Genomic DNA, 20477 nt, shown 5'->3' on the forward strand with positions numbered 1-20477 from the left:
CCAAGTCACATTGGATTAAATGCTTTCCAATCTCGGTGCATTCACAGGTGCTGTTTGAATGACATTCAGCGATGAAGCATCAAAAGATGTGGCATGTTGTGTCCCTGCTGAAGTAGCTAATTGTAGGGTGATGCTGAAGCGAGCTTGATTGCGCTGTGCCACTTAATGACGATGTGTGGGGTTGTAGCAGTTTCCATGGCGGGATGCCATCAGCAGGGGTCAAATGCTTTGTCACCGGGAGGGCGGGTGGGTGGCGTGATTTGCAAAGCAGTTTTCATGCCTTTCTGAACGGCCAGCTACAGGGAAAGAGAGGCTTGGAGACGGGTTGCTTTGTAAAATGCATTTTGTTTCCAAAAAAAAAAAACCCAAATTTTAAGTAATGTAAATTTATTTGAGAGGAATGTTCGGAATGTTCCTGCATTCACATTTAAATTGTAGGCTAGAACTGTCTGAATAACTGAAGTAATTCTGTTCAGCTGCTGCCAAAAGCTGACCTAGAGAAGGGTGGAGGATCTCATTATATGACCCCCTCATTGTTTGAACAAAAGTCTGTGCATCAAGGAATTTCGAGAATACATTTTTGAAAGAATGTTTAGTTAGTGGGGCTGATTGATAAGTATTAAAGAACCCAACGTTTTTTCAAAAGCGAAGTTACCATCCACGAATGTCAATATTAAACTAGAAAACCCCCCGGCAGCGAAAGCCATTCCCGCCCACTGTAATATGGGAAACCGGTTGGGATGGGCAGGAGGCTGTGGGAAGGTCAACTGCTTATATTGTGTGTTCTTCCTCCCCTTTCTCCACTCAGTTCTAATGCAGTGGTTGTGACGAATGTGATATAAAATAGTTACTTTAGAGATACTAGTTAATGTAATGTAGAAATAAGCCACTTTGATTCTGGCAGTTAGGGAGAAAGGGATTTGAGACCGCATGGAAAAAGCAGGAAGAGGTGTGTCTATGAGAGTGATGCTGCATTGATAGGGGCCAGAGAAAGGGATTGGAAGTGAGCCAATCAGAATAGATCAAACAGGTCAGGAGGGATATAGGCTGACCTATGGGCGTCGAGTATGTGAAACTTGATACCATTTGAATTGATTTGCAGAGATCCCTTTGTTTCTTTGTTCATTCGCTTTCTGGGATATAGGAAACTGGATGTCTCTTATATTTCTATGAAATGAATCAAGCTTGCAAGCTAAATAAATAACTTCTTTTTACGTGCGAATCCATCTCAACTTTTATTGAGGCCAGACTGACAGAGAAAGAAATTTGGGAATCAACAGTTTGGGGGGGGGGGGTTTAACGTAAAATGCAGCCCAACTTTTAAGGGAAATTTAGCTTTCCGCTTTTATACCAAAGAGCTCAGCCTAAAAGAGACTTTGCATGAAAAATCCCTTCCTTTGTGATTTTATTTTTAAAATTAGGTGGATCCTAAGCAGTTGTTAGAAGATGGATTCGGAAGGAGTTGGTCAGAAGGGTTGCCTTCGGTCTTCACAAGTGCCTGATCTTTAACCCGAAAGCTAAGGTGAGAGGATATGACAATTATGCTGAAATGCTATTTCTTCATGCTTCACTGTTCTTGGCCATGGGTTGGAAGCATTTTTTTTAAAGATCTGGGGCGGGATTCTCCGCGAACCGGCGGGGGGCGGGCAGCTCCGGCGGGAAGGAGCGAACCACTCCGGCATCGGGCCACCCTGAAGGTGCGGAATCCTCCACACCTTCAGGGGCTAGGCCGGCGGCGGAGTGGTTTGTTCTGTGCCGGCCGGCGCGCAAGGGGCTTGGCGCCACGCCGAAGGGCCTCCGCCGGCGCGAGTTGGCGCATGCGCGTGAGCGTCAGTGTGTGCTGGCGTCATCCCAGCGCATGCGCAGGGGGGTTCATCTCCGCGCCGGCCATCGCGGACTGTTACAGCGGCCGGCGCGGAGGAATAGAGTTCCCCCACGGCACAGGCCCGCCCGCGGATCGGTGGGCCCCGATGGTGGGCCAGGCCACCATGGGGGCACCTCCTGGGGCCAGACCCCCCCCCCCCCGAGGACCCCAGAGGCCGCCCGCGGAGCCATGTCCCGCCGGTAAGTACCTGTTGTAATTTATGGCGCCGGGACAGGCCGGAAACGGGCGGCCACTCGGCCCATCGTGGGCCGGAGAATTGCCAGCGGGGGGGGGGGGGGGGCTGCCAACCCGCCAAATCCCCAGCGCCGGAGAATTCGGCAGCCGGCGGGGGCGGGATTCACACCGCCCCCCCGCCAATTCTCCGATCCGGCGGGGTTTAGATTAGTGATGCACATGGAAAACTAGCAGGGAAGGAGGGTCTCTGATCACCACCTGAGCTTCACTGACTCGTCTCTTAGTGCCCTGAGGTACGAAGAGACCTCTCTCCAAAGATTATGTAGCATTGCATTGAGACGTGTGATTCCAAGACTTTGGACACTGTCTCCTACGGGTCTGTAAAGAGTGAATTCATTTTGGATGGAGACCGTACAACTGGAATAGGAAGATGGTCACAGGCCTCTTAGGGGTGAAGGTCGTCACTTTTGGGGATATGGGGATTGACATTGTATCCGTTACTGCTTATTGTTTATTGTTGGTGGGTGTAAATTTGGGAGAAAATGTGAAAAAGGAGAACAAAAATATTTTTTAAAAAAGGACATCACTCTGCTGTTCTTGCACATCATGATAGAATCCAGTGAGGTTTTTTTTATTTCACAAGGCTGTCTATGATTTATAGAACCTGCCCCTGATGTGTACAAACTTTAGATTGCATTCTGAATTTCTCACTGTTCAGAATAAGAACATAAGAACTAGGAGCAGGAGTAGGCCATCTGGCCCCTCGAGCCTGCTCCGTCATGCAATGAGATCATGGCTGATCTTTTGTGGGCTCAGCTCCACTTTCTGGCCCGAGCACCATAACCCTTAATCCCTTTATTCTTCAAAAAACTATCTATCTTTATCTTAAAAACATTTAATGAAGGAGCCGCTACTGCTTCACTGGGCAAGGAATTCCATAGATTCACAACTCTTTGGGTGAAGACGTTCCTCCTAAACTCAGTCCTAAATCTACTTCCCCTTATTTTGAGGCTATGCTCCCTAGTTCTGCTTTCACCCGCCAGTGGAAACAACCTGCCCGCATCTATCCTATCTATTCCTTCATAATTTTATATGTTTCTATAAGATCCCCCCTCATCCTTCTAAATTCCAACGAGTACAGTCTACTCAACCTCTCCTCGTAATCCAACCCCTTCAGCTCTGGAATTAAACCTAGTGAATCTCCTCTGCACACCCCCAGTGCCAGTACGTCCTTTCTCAAGTAAGGAGACCAAAACTGAATACAATACTCCAGGTGTGGCCTCACCATCACCGTATACAATTGCAGCATAACCTCCCTAGTCTTAAACTCCATTCCTCTATTAATGAAGGACAAAATTCCATTTGCCTTCTTAATCACGTGTTGCCCTGTAAACCAACATTTTGCGACTCATGCACTAGTACACCCAGGTCTCTCTGCACAGCAGCATGTTTTAATATTCTATCATTTAAATAATAATCCCTTTTGCTGTTATTCCTACCAAAATGGATAACCTCACATTTGTCAACATTGTATTCCATCTGCCAGACCCTAGCCCATTCACTTAACCTATCCAAATCCCTCTGCAGACTTCCAGTATCCTCTGCACTTTTTGCTTTACACTCATCTTAGTGTCGTCTGCAAACTTGGACACATTGCCCTTGGTCCCCAACTCCAAATCATCTATGTCAAGGTTTTAAGTGTACAGAAGATAAGAATTTACTGACAGCCTAGCTGTGAAGCGCTGTCAGTTGTGCTCGTCTACGACGACCGGGTGTGTTTTAAAAGTTTCAAACACTTGCCGTTTCTTTCACACAGACCAGTGAACTGATGCCCAAACTGAAGGAGATGGCTGCCACAATGGATGGATTCTACCGTTCGTTTGAATACATACAAGATTATGTCAGCATTTATGGGCTGAAGATATGGCAGGAGGAGGTGTCTCGAATAATCAATTACAACGTGGAACAAGAGTGCAATAACTTCTTGCGGACCAAGGTAACTCGGAGGGAAAACGTAAATTAGTGTTTTGCTGTTGAAATAGTTTGGTTTATTCTGCTCTGGCTGTTTCCCCTGCCACACTTAGACCCTTCCGTCCACCTGGCCTGACACTTGTGCAGCTAAAGCTGGTTGTCGCTGGTGCATCCAGCTGAAAATACCAGGTGTGTGTCTTATTCTAATCCCCCCCCAAAAAGGTGTGAGGGATAGGACTGGAGCCAGTCTTTACTTGGTCTCACATTTATTCACCCGAGTGAAACATTACATGCATGTGCTTCCTAATTCAGCTGCCCCATGGTTTCAGTAAGCGTCTCTTTACATTTGCTCACAATTAACATGGGTAGAATTTTACACCGGTGAGATTTCCCACTCCCGCCCAAGACAATGGACGTTGAGTGGTTCGATTATTATGGGCCAGGGTTTAGAGAACAGCAAAGTTTATCATGGAGTTCATCTGACCCACATCTTTTAATAGATTTTGGTTATGGGGAGCACAAGGGCCCCACTTTCCAGGTGTGATGCAACAGAGATCTTAAGTATTTTTAAACACAACAATGTTTATTCTATGAATCCAGTTAACATTTTATAAAAACACAGTAAACATTTTATCAACTACCAACACAAATTCCTCCCCAAAGATACAGTACTCTATAGGTAACCCTTAGTAACTTTCCTAACAACATCCATAAGCCAAACACCCTTTTTCTTCCCCTGCAAAAACCGTAGGTTTGCATTCCTAACAGAAACAGGTATTACTTTGAAATTATCAAGTGTTCTGGAGAAATTCTTTAGCATGCAGAGAGAGAGAGAGAGACCAAAATACACCACCTTGGTTTGGATGCAGCCCCCCAACTTAAAAACCGAAAGTAAAACTCAGAGCCACAAAAAATAGCTTCCAGCTCAAAATGAAAGTAAAAAGCAGAGCCCGAGCCCAGCTCCACCCGCACAATGACATCACTGCAGCCACTTGAAGACAAACATTTCTTAAAGTGACATTCCCATGACGCGATACATTTTCCAGCCCCACCTCATGTCTGCCCTCCCTACCCCCCGAAACCACCGCCTAGCGAGAAATAATACAGTAATGAATTCACTTTGAGTATTTGTGCTCATCGCAGTAAAATAGCAAACGAACCTCTTATTTTTGTGCTCAACATTTATGTTTAAACCAGGCATAAGCATGTGGGTAATGCTTAGCAACTGGGGCCTTGTAACATTTCAATTTAGCTAACTTGACTGCAGTTGAAGATAGGTAGTGAGCGAGAAGACAGCTCCCGCAGCTTAGCTGGAAGCTGTCGCTTCAGAAGGCTAAAGAGGGACCATCTCTCTTTCTTTGCTGGAAGAAAAGCCATTCCATGGAGTAATAGTTAAGAAAACAAGTGCAGAGATCTGAAGCTAGTTGAGGAAACTAGAGAAATGAAGAAAGGTTTCCAAGATGTCTGAGGTTAAAGGCACTAGAATAGAGCACAGTTCAGTAAAGTCAGACAGAGCTGAGAAGAAGACTGAGATGCCAGGAAGATATCTGAAGAGATTTTTTCTGGATTATGAGATTTTACTACAGCCTTGTAGAACGCGAGTTGAAATAACAATGGAAGGCGGTGGCTGGATTTCGGAGTTTGTGTAAAAGCCGCCAAAAGAAACCTAAAGTGGCTGCTGTTAAATCCTGGACTGGATTTGCTGTTAAAAGCCGAGCGGAAACTTTGTTCAAAAGTGTTGTTTGGAAAATCTCTTCCGGAATTCGGAATGCAAACCGCTAAGGGAAAGAATACCTAGGAGAGGAGATTTTAGGATTTTTGGGAGTGGAGTTTGGAAACTCGAGTGAAAATCATCTGGGGATGGGGGTGGGGGGGGGGGGGGGGGGGGGGGGTGGATCCTGAGGAGAAATCCACAAACATTCCCTTGGGGTTCAGAGTGGAGAGTGTATTTGCCCAGAGACCCTTTGTGTGTTTCAAAGGGACTTTGTTGTTATGAGACCATTGTAGAATAAGGTGTACTTTTTAATCTGTGTTAAACCTAAAACCTGTATGTAATTGTTAAGCTAAGGGGGGTAGTAAAGACATATTGTATCATAATGCAATTTTTAAATATGTTTTTTCTTGTAGTTAAAACTAATTAGCGGTCCTGTGACTCTGTTCCTCCACGTTAATTATATATTTTTAATGTCCGCAGGATCCGTCTGGTCTTACGACCAGAAAGTCGGCGCTGCCCCCGCACCGATCCTCCGTCTGGTGGGGGACTGGAGCTGCGCAGCGTAAAGCCCCGGTTTTACCTGCGGATATGGCCAGAGACAGGCCGGGTCCATGGCAATACGTGCGCACAGCGGTGACTGCGCCGTACAACATGGAGCGGCCGCACGCGGACCTGGCCTGCCATAAACTGCCCTGTAACCACGGACCACCCCCCGCCAGTCCCCCCCAAACCCCGCTGAAGCCCCCCTGCCAGTGGAACGGCTCCCCCCCCCCCCCCCCCACCCCCGACTGTGGCGGCGCTGGATTCAGTCCGCAGCCGCCACATGAGCTCCCAAACGGTGTGAGCACACGCGGGGATTCGGCCTCAGGTGACGTCCTGATGCCGTCCATACGGCATGCGCAACATCTCTCCAGTTGCAGTTTGTCCAAATTCCTGGAAACCAAATGGCGTGAGATCCCTATGACGTTTCCCCACGAAGACATCTCACACTACATTCACACTGGACACAAGAGTAACTTGATCTTGCAATTCAAAATGCGTTGGAATTCCCAGACACACTCTTTTCGATATTTTGGATCTTGCGCGAGAAGCTGAACATGCTTTCCTAGGATTGAACTTTAACCCTTAAGGAATGGGGCTCTGTGCATGCCCCCCAAGCAGATGCACCCACAACCTCTTTGCCATTGATCTTGGGGCGGTGCGTCGTGAGTGGTATAACTCCAGCCCTTTAGTTACATATATGAGTGATGCATGACCTAAGACATTAAGAAATGAAAGATGGGAAGCTGGAACGTTAATAGAAATAAGAAAATGCTGGTATCTCCCAGAAAACAAATTTTCCCAAATGTGCTCTGGGCAGTTGGTTCAGACCTTCCAAACCCTCCGAGCCAGTTTTGAATTTTCAAATCGGCTTTTCACTTGATTTGTGCTACACGTTAAATTAAAACGTGTTTGAAACAAACGCCTCTCGAGGTTATAACTGGTGAATCGGGTAAAAGGACCTGGCTTTGACTCAGCGATTATCCGTTTTTGAGTAACGGATGTTTTTGCCCCCTTGCAGATTCTAGACTGGCAAAGCATGTACCAGTCCACCCACATTCCCATACCCAAATTCCAACCGGTCGACGAATCTGTGACCTTCATTGGACGCCTTTGTAGTGAAATCCTCCGAATCACCGATCCCAAGTGAGTATTTTATGATTTTCTTGCCCTTCTGTCGTGGTATTCTCTTTTTTAAAATTTTTTTTATTTGAGGGTCAGAATAACGATGAAATGTCAATTGGGAGTCGGAATCGAGAAGAATGACTAAATCGTGGTTGAACTGCCAGTTCAAGGTTTGCCACCCCCCAGCCCTCCCATTTCTTGTCTCCTCGCCCCCTAAACTCTGCAGTTCAGGGAAACACCCGGGCTAAAGGTGTCCGACACGAGACTCTGCTTCATTTCCGTTCAACCGCCCCCTCTGTTTTGTTGTTGATTATGGGGTGAATGTTGACGAATGTTGATGCTCAGGGTAATGATTCACTGCTATTAACCAGGAAGAGGTTGAGATACGTGTGCTGATCTAATTCAAGTCATAAATGTATAACCCAGTTTCCATCTCTATTTTATAGTAAACTAGTGCAGACAAAAAGGCGGAATGGCCTCTCCCTGTGCTAGTGCTTTTTTTTATTGCGTATAGTTTGCATCAATAATTTTGTATCAGTATGAGCATTACACCTTTTGTAAAGCTTAAAGTACCGCTCAGGTACAGTAAAATGATGGCAATCACAAGCTGCTACTTATGAATTTCAATTGACTGCTGGTTACAGGCCTAACCTACTCGGGGCAGGCCGGTTGAATGAATTAGAACTAATTTAAAGTAATTTTGAAACCGTATGGGAAGCAGGCCAGAGTACGGTTTCAATTGAGTGTCGATCACTGCGATGGCAGAGTTATGGGTAGGCCATTCAGGACCAAGGTGAGAAACTTCTTCACTGACTAAAGGATTGCGAATCTTGTGTAATGTCCTGCCCCAGAGAGTTGTGGATGCTATTTCACTGAGAGGGTAGTTATTTTGGGGGAGTTGAGGGATGTGGGTAAAGTGCGACCAGGTGGAAGGGCAGTCGCGATCTAACTGAATGGCGGAGCTGGCTCGGACGGACAAATGGATGTCTCCAGCTCCTGCTCTTATACTCTTGTATCATTTACACTGGATCAATGTGACCGTTGGATACTTGTATGGCCAGGCAGCTGGGCGCAGCGCGGTGGACAATGCAACCAGCAGAAGCTCACCATGAAGTGGACGGTTTTGTGCACGAAGACTGCTTTTGGCAAATTAACTTTTAAAGCAGGGTAAAAGGGCGCAGAACCCCTAATGTAAATGGTTATGGTCGTCAATCGTGTTTTGCATTCCGTGACCTTTTCTGCTATTTCAGTCCATTCCGCCCTGTTGGCGCTGATCTCTGAGCGGGACGCGAGGAACCTCCAGGCCTCCCTACTCTTAATTGGGACATTTTCTAAGCACTGATCCTTCTTCTAAAGTGAAGAGAGGCAATCATTTCCCTTGGTTTCTTTCCACTTAGAGTGACCTGCTACATTGATCAGATAAACACGTGGTACGACATGAAGACTCACCAAGAAGTGACCAACAAACAGCTCTTCTCTGAAATCCAAAATTCTTTAGGTACGTTTGGACTGAACGGGCTAGACAGGCTGCTCTGCTTCATGATTGTTAAGGAGCTCCAGGTAAGACGGCCCTATTATAGATCTGATATTTGCACATTCTTATTTTAACTCTTGTACCATTCTGAGCACTATCAGTGCTTAGCTGTGTGATGGTTTGTATTTTCTTAAATCTTGGTGTATTTTTCATGCTGCCTCTAATGGGAATAATGATTTTATTTTTTACTTCTTTCATTGTTTGTTTTTTTCCCTGTCTGAACCAATATCGGGCAATGTTAATAATGTGCTCTGTAGAATTCAGGGTTTGAAGGTGTAGTTTCTCTCGTGCATAATCATAATCTTTATTAGTGTCACAAGTAAGCTTACATTAACACTGCAGTGAAGTTACTGTGAAAAGCCCCCAGTCGCCACACTCCGGCACCTGTTCGGGTACACGGAGGGAGAATTCAGAATGTCCAATTCACCTAACAAGCATGTTTTCCGGGCCTTGTGGGAGGCAACCGGAGCACCCGGAGCAAACCCACGCAGACACGGGGAGAACGTGCAGACTCCGCACAGACAGTGGCCCAAGCCGCGAATCGAACCCGTCTCCCTGGTGCTGAGAAGCGACAGTGCTAACCACTGTGCTACCGTGCCGCCCAACCACTTCATGTGCTTCCCAAACAATTCAAGTGCTTCTCTGATCAACCCGTTGCTATTTTTCATGCAGGGTACAAGGCCAGTTAGCTCATTTGGTTAGATGACTCACGTGTGGTTCCCCATAAAGCCAAAAGCATGGGTTCAATTCCCATTCCTGCTGATGTACGTAGGCTGGGGACCTGTCTCCTCGCCTGAATGGTGCCCCTCAAGCCGCATAACAAATTGTTTCCCTCTCTCTAATAGGGAGAGATGTCAGTGGCCCCTTGTAGACTACGGTTAATTATCTACCTACTCGCTTAGCGTCCAGGGTTACATACTTAACATTGCAACACGGGAGGGGGGCTTGAGTGTCGTAGTTCATGAAAAGTTGAAAGCCTGTAGGGAAAGCTAATAGTTTGGCACAATGTAGAGTTATAGGATGATTCAAACTAAATTGAGGCATACAGGTCATATGGGGTATATCACCTCCTGCGGAAAAGTCCAGAGGAAGGCAACCAGAATAATATTTCGCCTCTGGGCTTGAAACGATCCTGATGGGTTCTGGGAAATACAAATTTATTTTCCGCAATGTTTAATCGTAGATAGCAAGGGAATGTATTCCTGTTTCGAAAATGGATTCGATTTTGTTTGGTTATTCGAACTAAAGGACTGAGGAGCACTGTTTAAAAAAAAAAAAAAAGAATTCTGAAAACACGAGGGGTGATTTTAATTCCGCTAACCCTGGAAGAAATTAGTTGAACAGACAGACTTACCTGCCGGTGGGTGTGCCAGTCCCTTCCCACTGTTCTGTGATTTTTTAAAACCTGCTCAACAGGTGAGAAAGCGCAACGAGGCGTCGTGCTGTAAATGTGCAGGGAGCGGGATCCGATTGATGCCGGCTTGCTGCTTCCTGATGGGTTTTGCATGGGGTAATGCAAATTCGTCCCGGGAGTTTGAAATTGCCTGGTCCTCGTACTGCTGAGGTTAGGGCTGTGGACCTCGCCTGAGCTACCAACCCGATTTCTAACCCGAGCCAGAATCAGGACTTCGGATAGATGCTGGAAAATACATTATTTTGACTGAGAACGAGCAATGACTGTAATAGATTGCGGGAGGGTCCAGGAAGCAGAGACTTGGTATAGGCCTTCCGAAGGATGCTGGACAAGTACCCGAAAAGATACCTTGAGTTATACAGATAGTTGTGTTAGCTGTGATGGCTGTTACTGCAAAATATTCTGGCATTTGCCTTGATTGACTTTGGATTGGAGAGAAATTTCCTCTCTCTCTCTATCTCTCTCTCTCTCTCTCTCTCTCTCTATCTATCTCTCTATCTCTATCTCCATGTCTCCCTCTCCCTCTCTCTCTCTCTCTCTCTCTCTCTTCCCCCCCACCCCAAACCTTTTTGTTTTCCCGTCTCTCAGGAGATTATGGAATGGGGGGGTGCATAAATGCTGCACCATGGATTGTTGGATATTTCCCTACCCTCCTTATGCTCCCATATTGGGAAAACAATATTAATGCTGCAGACAAAAATTTTTGGGGGTTGGTGGAGATTTTTCCCTCTCTTCTATTTGTTGAAAAATTGTAGATGTTTGGAACTTTTGGTGCAAATAGTGAATGATTTCCATTCAGTGCTCAAATAAAAAGGAGTGGAGACCAATGATTCAGTGCAAGGCAACTTTTTAGACGCACCAACTGCTTGCTAAATGTTTTGATTATTCAGTGCAGTGTCCTGTTCCATCACCAAAGAGAAAATGCTGGAAAATCTCAGCAGGTCTGGCAGCATCTGTAGAGGGAGAAAAGAGGTAACGTTTCGAGTACAGATGACCTTTTGTCCAAGCTTTGACAAAGGGTCATCTGGACTCGAAATGTTACCTCTTTGGTTTCAGATTCCAGCATCCGCAGTAATTTGCTTTTGTCCCATTCCATCACTTGGTTCAACATTTTGTGGAGCAGGCAGAATCCACTATTGGAGGATTATTGATGCTCGTCTTGAGGAAAATAATTATTTTGTTTTTTAGATTTTCCTCAATATGCTTCATAGAAATGTGCTGAGGGACAAGGCTGTGATGGACACGATTAAACCCTTTCAGATGAACGTGAACCCAGTGAAAGGAATCGTAGGTAAGTCATTCAGAAGAAGAATGAATTCTGAGGGTGCATTCGATGGCAAGTTCTGACAATATCCTTTCCATCTGATTTTTAAGTAGCGTAAGTGCTTGTTTAGCGACTGATATATTGAAAGTGTATGTTGTATGAATGGAAAAATAATTTGGAGAGCCACGGATAAAAATTGTTACAGGAGAAATGTTAATTCTCAAGATGGAAGATTGTGTGAAGGTTTTTAAAAAAAATTAATTTAGTTGGAAACCGTAATTTGAACTTCACTAACTTTTTGCTTCTCGACATGCTAACATTTCATGTATTTGTAGAAGCCCAAGAGCCTGTCGGTTTAAAGTTTAGTTACTTTTCTTACTTTCCAAACATGCAAGTGACAGGTAGTAAAGCCCAAATCTATGAGGATATTGGATTCGGATGCAGAGTACCTCCCACACCCTCACTTGAGCAACACTTCTCTGTGTCTCTGACAGGAGTGTTGCAGGTGTAGCTGGCAAACTCCCCACATTTCACAAGCAGGCTGCCCAAAGGAGTGAGTTGCTGAGGCCTCCGCCTTAATTACGCCACCTCTTGAAACAAGAAAGGGTAAGGGAAAGAAGAAACTTAATCAAACTGACCGTGGGCAGCACGGTAGCACAGTGGTTAGCATTATGGCTTCACAGTGCCAAGGTCCCCAGTTCGATTCCCGGCTTGGGCCACTGTCTGTGCGGAGTCTGCACATTCTCCCCGTATCTGTGTGGGTTTCCTCCGGGCGCTCCGGTTTCCTCCCACAAGTCCATAAAGACGTGCTGTTAGGTGAATTGGACATTCTGAATTCTCCCTCTGTGTACCCGAACAGGCGCCGGAATATGGCGACTAGAGGCTTTTCACAGTGACTTCATTGCAGTGTTAATGTAAGCCTACTTGTGACAATAAAGATTATTAATTATATCCCAGTGGTGATGCATGGATCTCCCCGTGCAACCCGAAGATTTGGAGTTCAGATTGCTGAAGCTGAGCCCCATTCCGCTGAAAGCTATAGCAACGTGGTATTAAATTTTCTTTCAGAACTTTTAAATGTGAATAATTTCAATTAACTAGGAGCAAAATAGCAACTTTGTCACCTACTGGTCACAGCGTTACGCTGGCTTCGGAGGGAGCAGTGTATGAACAAAGTGCTTTGATCTTCAATCGGTTCACATATTATATACATTATTGAACAATCTATATAGAACTGTTCTGAAAGTATGATTAACTTTGTAATAGTCCTCAAGCAGCTAATTAACTTAGTTTTACTCTTGTTTGCCCTTCTTACCCAGTACTTGTCCACTCCCTTTCAAAAGCTAATGTTGATTTTACTTCCACTGTTGGTTCGGGTCACAATCATAGCGAACCATTATGTACAACAATTTCTCCTAACCCTGCTGTTCTTTTCCTGGTGATGCTCAGTTAAGCCACCCAGCTGCTGACTATGGTGTTATTCTGCAGCAAAAGTGTAGGTTCTGAGATGCGTTGCATCCCACTTGTTGAAGGTGTGGGACAGTTTGTCCATCATGCCTTTTACAGTGAGCACAGGGAGATGGTCCGAATGGTAGCACTTACTTCCTGTGTATGTCCATTGCATTTTCTGCTGGACAACTTGCAGAAATGCCACAGAAGTAAATATTTGGATTTCTTACTGTAGTTTATTTTTTTTTATTCCATGAACATTAGCGAATTCCAGCAAATTGTATTCTGCTGCTGTGACGAAAACTCAGAAGGTCTGGTCATCTTACCAGGATTCCATTCTAAAGGTAATTGCTTTGCATTCGTACGTGATTCTTTTATGTTGGAATTTGTTTTGTGTTTCTGGAAGTTTCTGTTTTGCACTAAAGAAACTTTTGAGAATGTGCTCTTCTTTAGTTGGTAATATAAGATTGTCGGTGCTTCGACACCGCGGGACTTCAGGATCTCGCCGTCCTCCCCGAGGTGACCTCCCTATTCCGTCTCTGACAAAGTAAATGAAGGTGCAAACCTTTCTACCAGGATTGTAAAAACAATGGAAGCTAAATTGTCCAGATGATGACTTGCAAGTCTGTTTAGTCATCCAGAAAGTCGAGATGAACACGGCTGCCTCACAGCGCCATGGACCCGGGTTCAATTCCAGCATTGGGTGACTGCGTGGAGTTTGCACATTCTCCCCGTGTGTGCGTGGGTTTCCTCCGGGTGCTCCGGTTTCCTCCCACAGTCCAGAGATGTGCAGGTGAGGTGGGGTTATAGGGCAGGGGAGTGGGCCTAGGTAGCATGCACTTTCGGAGAGCCCCTGCCAACTCGATGGGGAAAATGGCCGTCTGCTGTACTGTGGAGATTCTGTGGAGAATTTGGAGCCGGCCTTTCAGTCGTTCTGTCTGATGGGAAGGATTCTGACGAAGGAAAGCTTGGTGTTTCGAAGTAAACATAAAACTATCATGTAGATTTTTATTGAGAGTTGCCCTTGGAAGTAAGGTGAAGTTGCTAAGAACTGTAGTACATTTCAATCATGTGTTAATTCATTCATTGATTTGATGAATCAGTTTGTGTTGCACCCATTGAGCAGAATGAAACACCCAACTTTTCAGGTCTTCTTTGACATTCATCTTTGTTGAGTTATCCTGCACTATACAGGCGGGCGAATGGACACCTTGGGCGATATTTTCTGTTTGGGAGACCATGGGCGGGATTCTCTCAGCCCCGGCCGGAGAATCGCCAGGCGCGAATCGCGCGATGCCGCCCCAACGACGGTCCACCGATTCTCCGGAGAGCGGAGAATCGGCGCCATTGGTGTCAGCGCGGTCGGGAGCCGCTCTACGCCCCCCCCCCCCCCCAATGGCAATTCTCCGCCCGGGATGGGCTGAGCGGCCGTACAAAAAACCCGAGCCCCCCGGCGCCGTTCACGTGTGGTCTTACCCAACGGTACCCTCTCGGGCTGGGGCCTCTTATGTTCCGCGCCGGCCCCTGTAGCCCTACGCCTTGTTGCGTCAGGGCCGACGTGGAGAAGGGAGCCACGCGCATGTGCGCATTGGCACCGGTCGCACTGCGCATACGCAGAACCACTGCGCCCATCTGGCGCTGGTGTCGGCAGCTGGAGCGGCGTGGGTCGCTCCAGTGCCGTGCTGGCCCCCTGTAGGGGTCAGAATCGCTGCTCCTGAGGGCATGTTGATGCCGTCAAGAAACTCAACGCGTTTACGACAGCGTCAACACTTAACCAGAGGATCTGAGGATCCCGCCCCAAGTGTTGACGCCGGGACTGAATTGCATGCGGTTCGCATTTCCATTGGGGGCGCTGTTTCTGGTGCAATTCAGGATATGCTAATAGGCCAGCACTATGCTGGCGCGAATTCCGAGCAATTCGCGGCCACTGGGCGTTCTATCCGCCGGGGCCGGAGTTGAAGCCTGGCAGCTGGAGCTATTTTTAATCGCTCCACTTGCCACACACTCACTGCAGCCACTGGCTTGTAGAAGACCTGCAAGGTCAGGATTCGGAGTTGGACCCACAGCTCCATTCCAGTGAGGAGCGAATGGACACCTTCTTCCCCAGGGTGGGCTGCAGACTCACGCCTGCCCTCCTGAACACTGCCTGCGAGCTGGTGACTGAAGCAGTCAGCGCTGCCAGTCTCGCCAGCAGGAGACAGCTGGTGGTCCCAAGGGATGGGAGCCTTTCTGCCCTGAGAGGCGCAGAGAACCATGGAGGTTTAGTAGGCCACTGTACTCTTGTTGGGGTGATCTCTGCTGATAGAAACATAGAAAAAACAGGAGAAGGAGGAGGCCATTCGGCCCTTCGAGCCCACTTCGCCATTCATTATGATCATGGCTGACCGTCCAACTCAAAAGCCCCATATCCTTTGACCCCATGCCCTAAGTGCTACATCTAACTGCTTCTTGAAAACGTGTAATGTTTTGGACTCAACTACTTCCTGTGGAAACTAATTGCAGAGGCTCACCGCTGTCTGGGTGAAGAAATGTCTCCTCACCTCTGTCCTAAGTGGTCTACCCCGTATCCTCCGAATGTGACCCCTGGTTCTGGCCCCGCCTTGCCATAGTGATGGCTCAAAACTCACCCCCACCCCCCCCTGGTTTTTTGACCAAGTGTCAGAAATCCTGGAGAGAAACTGTTCCTCTGGGGGGGGGGGGGGGGGGAACACACAGGTATTCAGTCAGAACCTGGCACTCCGATTCTTTTGGGTGAATGTTTAATTTGGGGCCCGATTATAACTCGTCTCAAAACCCATTCACTTAAGACAGAGTTCGGAATTTTTTCCTGTCCCGGTCCGGCTGGGGTCGACGGACATTTGAATGATTCGCCGCACCCAGCGTGGAGGAACCTGCCACGGCCGGGTTGGAAAATCCCGGCCCCGAGTTAAGCTCAGTGAGCTGGTTGTAACGGGCAGATCTAATCACACCACCCACCCGTGCCGGCGGAGGGGCCTGCCATTGGCTGACGGTGCGATCTTCCAGTCCCACCGCTGCCAACGGGGTTTCCTGTTGTTCACACCCTCCGCTGCTGACGGGGCCGGAAAATCCCACTGGAAGAAGCAGCCGAAAATCCCACCCGATTGTAGAATATTTTAGAGCCTGGTTTGCCCATCCTGAAGCGACCGACTTATTAACGCATTTGCCCACAGTGAATTGAAATGGTGTGAAATTGGAAACGATAAGACTGAGGAATCCTGATTATTACTGGATTGGAAGAATTTTAAACCTATCCATTATATTTGCTACGTGTACAAATGCTCGTCCAGTGGTTGACTGCTGTCTTCAGCTATTTTGTTGTTAACATACAGGATCGTCCTTTATTGACTTGCTCATTTTTAACGTACAGGTGGGACAGATGCAGATATTGAGACAGCAAATTGCCAACGAATTGAGCTATTCGTGCAAGTTCGACTCGAAGCACCTAGCAGCCACTCTGGAAAATCTCAACCAGTAAGAACACTTGTCAACCTTTGCACGACAAACAGGAAATGCTTATGTGAGCGCAGAACTTCACAGTCCCTCACATTCACCTTGTGGCCGGCAACCGTGCATGAAGCTTTCAGTGGCTCTCCTGCTTGCTAACAGGGAAGGGAGTTGTACTATTAAGTACCATTCACTTTTTAAAAATAAATTTAGAGCACCCAATTATTTTTTTTTCCAATTAAGGGGCAATTTAGCGTGGCCACTGGAGAAGGGGGTAGTGTCGGCGGTTTACGGAGCTATTTTGGAAGAGCAGAATGCACCACTGGAAGGGATCAAAGCAAAGTGGGAGGAAGAGTTGGGAGAGGATATGGAGGGGGGGGGTTCTGGTGTGAGGTGCTCCGGACAGTGAATGCCTCCACCTCGTGCGCGAGGTTGGGGCTGATACAGCTGAAGGTGGTATACAGAGCACACCTCACGAGGGTGAGGATGAGCCAATTCTTTGAAGGGGTAGAAGATGTGTGTGAACGTTGCGGCGGGGGGGCGCAAATCGCATTCATATGTTTTGGTCCTGTCCAAAGCTGGAGGATTACTGGAAGGAGGTTTTTAGGGTAATCTCTAAAGTGGTGCACGTGAAACTGGACCCGGGCCCCCGGGTGGCCATATTTGGGGTGTCGGACCAGCCAGGGTTGGAAACGGGTGCGGAGGCAGATATTATAGCCTTCGCCTCGTTGATCGCCCGAAGCGGATCCTGATGGGATGGAGAGCAGCCTCTCCACCCTGTGCCCTGGCATGGCGGGGGGACCTGTTGGACTTCTTGACTCTTGAGAAGGTTAAGTTTGAACTGAGGGAAGGATGGAGGGGTTCTACAATTCATGGGCATTATTCATTATGCATTTTCAAGAACTGGATAACATTGAACATTAGTTGGGGCGGGCGGGTGGGTGGGAGGGTTGGGGGAAGGGGGACTGCGTGTGTTAATGGCGACTATGGGTGATCCCTAATTCCTTTTTGTCATTTGTTTATGTGAACATGCGGGTTAATGTTTGGGGTTTGGTGGGAGGATGGGATCGTTGTTATTGATATGGGGATTGACATATTTGTTACTGATTATTGTTTATTGTTGTGGGTGTAAATTTGGGAGAAAATGTGAAAAAGGAGGAGAATAAAAAAATATTTTTTTAAAAAAAATTTAGCGTGGCCAATCCACCTAACCAGCACATCTTTGGGTTGTGGGAACGAGACCCACGCAAACACTGGGCGAATGTGTAAACTCCACACACAGTGACCTGGGGCCGGGATCGAACCCAGGTCCTCGGTGCCCGTGAGGCAGCAGTGCTAACCACTGCACCACCGTGCAACCCCCGCCAGTTATTTCTTGGCACTAAAGTCAATGTTTGGATTTTTATTTTTGACTACCCTCCCTGAGTGTTGGGATCAGTTGTTCCATGGAGCTAGTCTGGAGCAGGCATTTCGGATTCCGGTCAGGGGATTGCTTTTGAATTGTATTTCCTGGTGTTAACATAGGAATGGGATGGGCCATTAATTTAGCCTCTCTGCTCTGGCATTGAATGATCTCTGACCTAACTCCATATACCTGCTTTTACCCCATATCCCTAACTATCTTTGGCTGACAAAAGTCTTGCAATCTCAACTTTTAAATTGACAAGCGATCGACCATTAATTGTCGTTTGTGCGAGAGAGTTCAAACTTCTGCCGCCCTTTGCTCATATAAATGTTCAGAATTTCCCACTGGGCATATTGGTGCAGCACTGGGGGAGTACGGCACTGTTGGAGGTGCTGCCTTTCCGATGACGAGTTAAACCGAGGACCCCAACTGCCTCCTCGGGTGGATGTAGAAGAACCCAGGCCGCCGTTTTGAAGAAGAGCAGGGAAGTGTCCCCAGTGGTCTGGCCAATATTTAACCCTCCGTCAGCATCTCAAAAACAGATTGGTCATTATCCCAATCTGTTTCTGGGAGCTTGCTGTGCGCCGTGTTTCCTACATTAACAACGCTTCGAAAAGTGCCTAATTGGCAAAGGACTTTGAGACGCCTTGTGGCTGTGGAAAAAATCTATATAAATGCAAGCCTTCCTTCCTTTTAGATTATGCCCACTCGCTCGAGTGCAAACAGCAGGAATGGTTTCACTCTCCCTTTACCTGTCTCCCTTAATATCTTGAAAGCTTAAATCATAACTTCCCTCGGCCGTCTCAATTCCTGGCGACACAACCCTTTTTTGGTGTAATCTCTCCTCGTTGGCAAACACAACCAGTCTGCTCCCAGGAAGATCCCACAAAGCGGCAGTGAGATATGTGAGGACTTAATCCATTTTGCTGGCTTGTTTGAGGGATGGAAGTTGTCCCGGTGACGAAAACTCCCTGCTCCTGTTTCAATAGCGCCATGGGATATTTTATGACCCCTTGAACAGACATGAAGGGGGTTTGATTTAACCCTGCATCTGGAAGGAAAGCAATATTATGGGCTGGATTCTTCCGCCTCGCCCGCTGAAGATCGCTACGGGCGGGTCGCGGACCATGTAAAGGTCCATTGACCTCGGGTGGGAATTTCCATGTGTACTTTCAATAGAAATTGTATCTTTTTGGCATCCTTCCGTAACGAAGGGGAATATATTTTCTCTTCAGGTCCCTGTTAGCTGATGTTGAAGCACACTATCAGGATCCAACTCTGCCGTACCCTAAAGATGGTAACACACTACTTTATGAAATCACAGCTTACATGGAGGCTGCTGGCATCCACAACCCTCTCAGTAAGGTAAGTTAATCTTTATTATTGTCACAAGTAGGCTTACATTAACATTGCAATGAGGTGACTTTGAAAAGCCCCAAGTCGCCACACTCCGGCACCTGTTCGGGTACACCTGAGGGAGAATTCAGAATGTCCAGTTCACCTAACAAGCACGACTTTCGGGACTTGTGGGAGGAATCCGGAGCACCCAGGGCGTACGTGCGGACTCCCGCGCAGACAGTGACCCAAGCGGGAATCGAACCCGGGACTCTGGCGCTGTGAAGCAATAGTGCTAACCACTGTGCTACCCTGCTGCCCGTTTAGGAGGAGGGAATTCTTCATCAGTGTCTGAATAATCAGGCAACATTTGACCTAAGCTGCTGGATGGAACATTAGAATACTCGCTATAAATGGGCTTCGGGAGGAGTGCAGCTTCTTGCCTCAACATGTCAGCCTCTGTAACTCAGTCAATGCCAGGCGGGTTACTGGGTACTGCGGTGCGGTGTTTGTGTTTCTGGAGTGGGCTTGCTTATTTTGTTTTAAAAACTTTGTTAAATCATCAGTCATTCTGTTTTACTGCATGGATTTCACCTCATCATGCTTCTAAACAGTTCCTCATGCGTTGCTGACACTCGCTCCAGGAGAGCCCAGGGACACCAGCTGGGATATCTCAGCCAATTTAGCCATTCTCCGAAATATTCCTGGAGAGCAAACACCAGCCAGCTGTGCGACCGTGTGACTCCACTGTGTCGCTCGCCCTCTCCCTCGCCCTCTCCCTCGCCCTCGCCCCCCCTTCCCCTTGCCCCCCCCTTCCCCTCTCGCCCCCCCTTCCCCTCTCACCCCCCCTTCCCCTCTCGCCCCCCCCTTCCCCTCTCGCCCCCCCCTTCCCCTCTCGCCCCCCCCTTCCCCTCTCGCCCCCCCCTTCCCCTCTCGCCCCCCCCTTCCCCTCTCGCCCCCCCTTCCCCTCTCGCCCCCCCTTCCCCTCTCGCCCCCCCTTCCCCTCTCGCCCCCCCTTCCCCTCTCGCCCCCCCTTCCCCTCTCGCCCCCCCTTCCCCTCTCGCCCCCCCTTCCCCTCTCGCCCCCCCTTCCCCTCTCGCCCCCCCCTTCCCCTTGCCCCCCCCCTTCCCCTCTCACCCCCCCTTCCCCTCTCGCCCCCCCTTCCCCTCTCGCCCCCCCTTCCCCTCTCGCCCCCCCTTCCC

At 47.8% G+C, this 20477-nt stretch overlaps 1 protein-coding gene across 1 annotated transcript in view; it reads left to right on the top strand.

The window, feature by feature from the left end:
• Nucleotides 1–20477, top strand: part of washc5 (WASH complex subunit 5) — an 83964-nt gene that overhangs the window by 57360 nt on the left and 6127 nt on the right. The window contains 9 exon segments of the mRNA XM_072467033.1: nucleotides 1422–1449; nucleotides 1452–1522; nucleotides 3876–4055; nucleotides 7306–7430; nucleotides 8807–8969; nucleotides 11546–11648; nucleotides 13335–13414; nucleotides 16459–16562; nucleotides 19176–19305. Of these exon segments, the coding sequence (XP_072323134.1) occupies nucleotides 1422–1449; nucleotides 1452–1522; nucleotides 3876–4055; nucleotides 7306–7430; nucleotides 8807–8969; nucleotides 11546–11648; nucleotides 13335–13414; nucleotides 16459–16562; nucleotides 19176–19305 (984 nt within the window).

This window comes from Scyliorhinus torazame, chromosome 11 (genome assembly GCF_047496885.1).
Source record: "Scyliorhinus torazame isolate Kashiwa2021f chromosome 11, sScyTor2.1, whole genome shotgun sequence".
NCBI lineage: Eukaryota > Metazoa > Chordata > Chondrichthyes > Carcharhiniformes > Scyliorhinidae > Scyliorhinus > Scyliorhinus torazame.